The sequence below is a fragment of the Plectrocnemia conspersa genome, unplaced genomic scaffold (genome assembly GCF_051122295.1).
Source record: "Plectrocnemia conspersa isolate PC_06_02 unplaced genomic scaffold, ASM5112229v1 ptg000001l, whole genome shotgun sequence".
NCBI classification, from domain to species: Eukaryota; Metazoa; Arthropoda; class Insecta; order Trichoptera; family Polycentropodidae; genus Plectrocnemia; species Plectrocnemia conspersa.
Window position 1 is genome coordinate 10,965,933 of NW_028277165.1, and position 2,623 is coordinate 10,968,555.

Consider the following 2,623-nt stretch of genomic DNA (forward strand, 5'->3'; position numbering starts at 1 on the left):
TAATATCATATTCGCTACTGATAGATCGCCACCATTAATTTCAGTAAATAGTCAACAGCGGTCAGCAAAAATCTTTCCATCCTGCTATTTATGCACATAAGCAATATGTTTACGTAGTTAATTTGCATTGTCTTTCTTTATCCAAAATCTTTTTTACATAAGTTATAAATACATAATATTATTAGTGATTCATAGCCTTTAAACAGTTTTTTCATAGGCATAGTCGTTGTCTATTTCGTAAGAATGAAAAAAACCTTTCTTCTAATTTCCTTTTTATTTATAAATGTTATAACAAATGTTCATCAATCAGCATGTTTTACGGCAAAAGTAGAATCTATTATTATCATAAATTATAATTATTTTAATTTTGTTAATAAATATTTACATTTCTGTCCCATTATGGTAAATAATTTATAACACAATTTAAGATATTAGTAATAAACATTACATTTTTGATTTTTTGACAATCGGTATTTTATATAATTTACAGTTAAAATCTTTACTTCCATCATACCATCTAAATGCCAATCTTAAATATTATACTATATCTGTAGAGGTAATGTTTAGGCCATATTTGCCTGAAGATGGTAGTACCCTACAATAGCAATTATCTTTATAAACAAATGTTGTATTATCTCATTGTGCCCTGGACGCATACTATTTGCTCCAAGAGAATAGTCCACTTCTGACTAAAGTTTAACAAGTTAAGTACAAGATATTCCACATTCCGATTAACAAACATTACTATGAGTTTTCTTATGTTTTGTAAGTGATTTTTTAGATTTGTAAGTTTTTCTACATGTTTCACATTCAAATTCCTTCTTTAATGCAACATTATGAAATTGTAAATGTAGGGAAAGATACTCTTGTCGTTTGAATGCTTTTCCACATTTTTCACATTCAAACACACAAAAATCGCTATGAATTTGCATATGTTGTGAAAGGTACTCTTGTCGTTTGAATGCTTTTCCACATTTTTCACATTTAAAGTCACAAACATCACTATGGGTTCGCATATGTTTTATAAGATTGCTTTTAGTTGTTAATGCCTTTCCACATTTTTCACATTCAAAATCACGGACATTGCTATGAGTTTGCATGTGCCCCGAAAGACTGGTTTTATATTTCAATACTTTTCCACATTTTTCACATTCAAAGCCAGAAACATTACCATGAGTTTTCACATGAATGGTAAATGTAGATTTGTTTTTGAATGCTTTTCCACATTTTTCACATTCAAAGTCACGAGCGTTGTTATGAGCTTTCATATGCATATAAAGACTGTTTTTATATTTGTAAACTTTTCCACATATTTTACATCCAAAAGTACCATGAGTTTTCGTATGCTTTGAAAAGTTTGTTTTTGATTTGAATGCTTTTCCACATATTTTACATTCAAAATCAAGAACATTGGTGTGAATTTTCATGTGCTCTAAAAGGCTGGTTTTATATTTGAACGCTTTTCCACATTTTTCACAATTTAAGTCACGAATATAGTTATGAATTTGCATATGTTGTAATAGATTGGCTCGAAATTTAAATGCTTTTCCACATTTTTCACATTCAAAGTCACATTTGTCACACACGTTTTTATAAGAATCATCATTTATATGTTGAATGCTGGTACATTTAGCTGTTTTCTCATTTTCAAGTATATCTTTAACATCGTGCATTTCTGAAAACATATTATAATTAGTAATTGAAATATATTAACATATAACAGTATATCTAACCAAATTCGAACATGTCGTCTACATTGTCTTTTTGTGTACTTTCGCTGCTATCATATTCCCGTTCTACATTTAAGATCTTAAAAGAAAAACACTATTTAATATCCCATGTGTTAGCATGTGTTACAAATTGCGATTCATTACCTCAACCTCACATTTAATCGTGTCAATAAAGGCAAATGTTTCTTCGTTGATTTCTATGTCAGCTTCTGCAAATATGAAATGGAAAATACAATTGATACTTTTAATTGTTATTTGGATAAAAAATAATAAAATGGATTATACCGGTCTTGATAAACGCCATTGCAGCTGTCAAGTTGACAGCAGTTAAAGTAACCTACATACGGCGAATATTTGAGCATGGAAGAAATATGGGGTAATTAGGAACGACTTTCGTTTAGCATTAATTCATTAAGATTCGTAGTATTTCATTAAACAACATTAATTTTTCTGGCCAAATTCAAGGGGGGTCTCTGTTTATAATCCACGTCAAAAGCAATAAAATCAGCAGTAGAAACGCACTGAAATGTTCAGACGCATGATAAAACATTTTTGTAATTCAAAACCACTGTATGATTCCCTGAACTAATACTATAACTACGATATATAACTATGTAATTTCACGTGATTTTATATCTATATCACTTTGTCAGAGAATTTTGCAAGAGAGAGATGGGTGAATATATCTCCTTTTCTCTCTCACGGAATCGCTTGTATGTATTAAGGTTATTTATTATAAAAGCAGTAATAACAATTTTTCATTATTTATAGTAAGGTTCATAACAAATATGTCAGATTCATCGGAGTGTAATGAAAACACGGAAAATCCGTTTATGTAAGTATATATAAGTCGAGGCATGTTTGGAGCTCACGTCCTCTTATCTTCGCCTTCA

General features: G+C 29.8%; 1 protein-coding gene across 1 annotated transcript; it reads right to left on the minus strand.

The window, feature by feature from the left end:
- Nucleotides 1–255: 255 nt before the first annotated feature.
- LOC148238837 (uncharacterized) lies at nt 256–2,132 on the minus strand. Its single transcript, XM_088192651.1, has 4 exons — nt 2,016–2,132; nt 1,875–1,939; nt 1,734–1,809; nt 256–1,675 (listed from the first exon to the last, which is right to left on the minus strand). Exons 1-4 carry the CDS (start codon nt 2,032–2,034, stop codon nt 732–734), a joined length of 1,104 nt encoding a protein of 367 aa, XP_088048777.1. The 5' UTR covers nt 2,035–2,132; the 3' UTR covers nt 256–731.
- Between the last annotated feature and the right edge of the window lie 491 nt (nt 2,133–2,623).

Bases quoted from the DNA above. Each gene is read 5' to 3' on its own strand.
- LOC148238837 (XM_088192651.1), bottom strand. The intron at 1,810-1,874 runs GTAATGAATCGC...TTTTCTTTTAAG, and splicing joins CGATTAAATGTGAGGTTGAG to ATCTTAAATGTAGAACGGGA. The intron at 1,676-1,733 runs GTTAGATATACT...ATATGTTTTCAG, and splicing joins AGACGACATGTTCGAATTTG to AAATGCACGATGTTAAAGAT.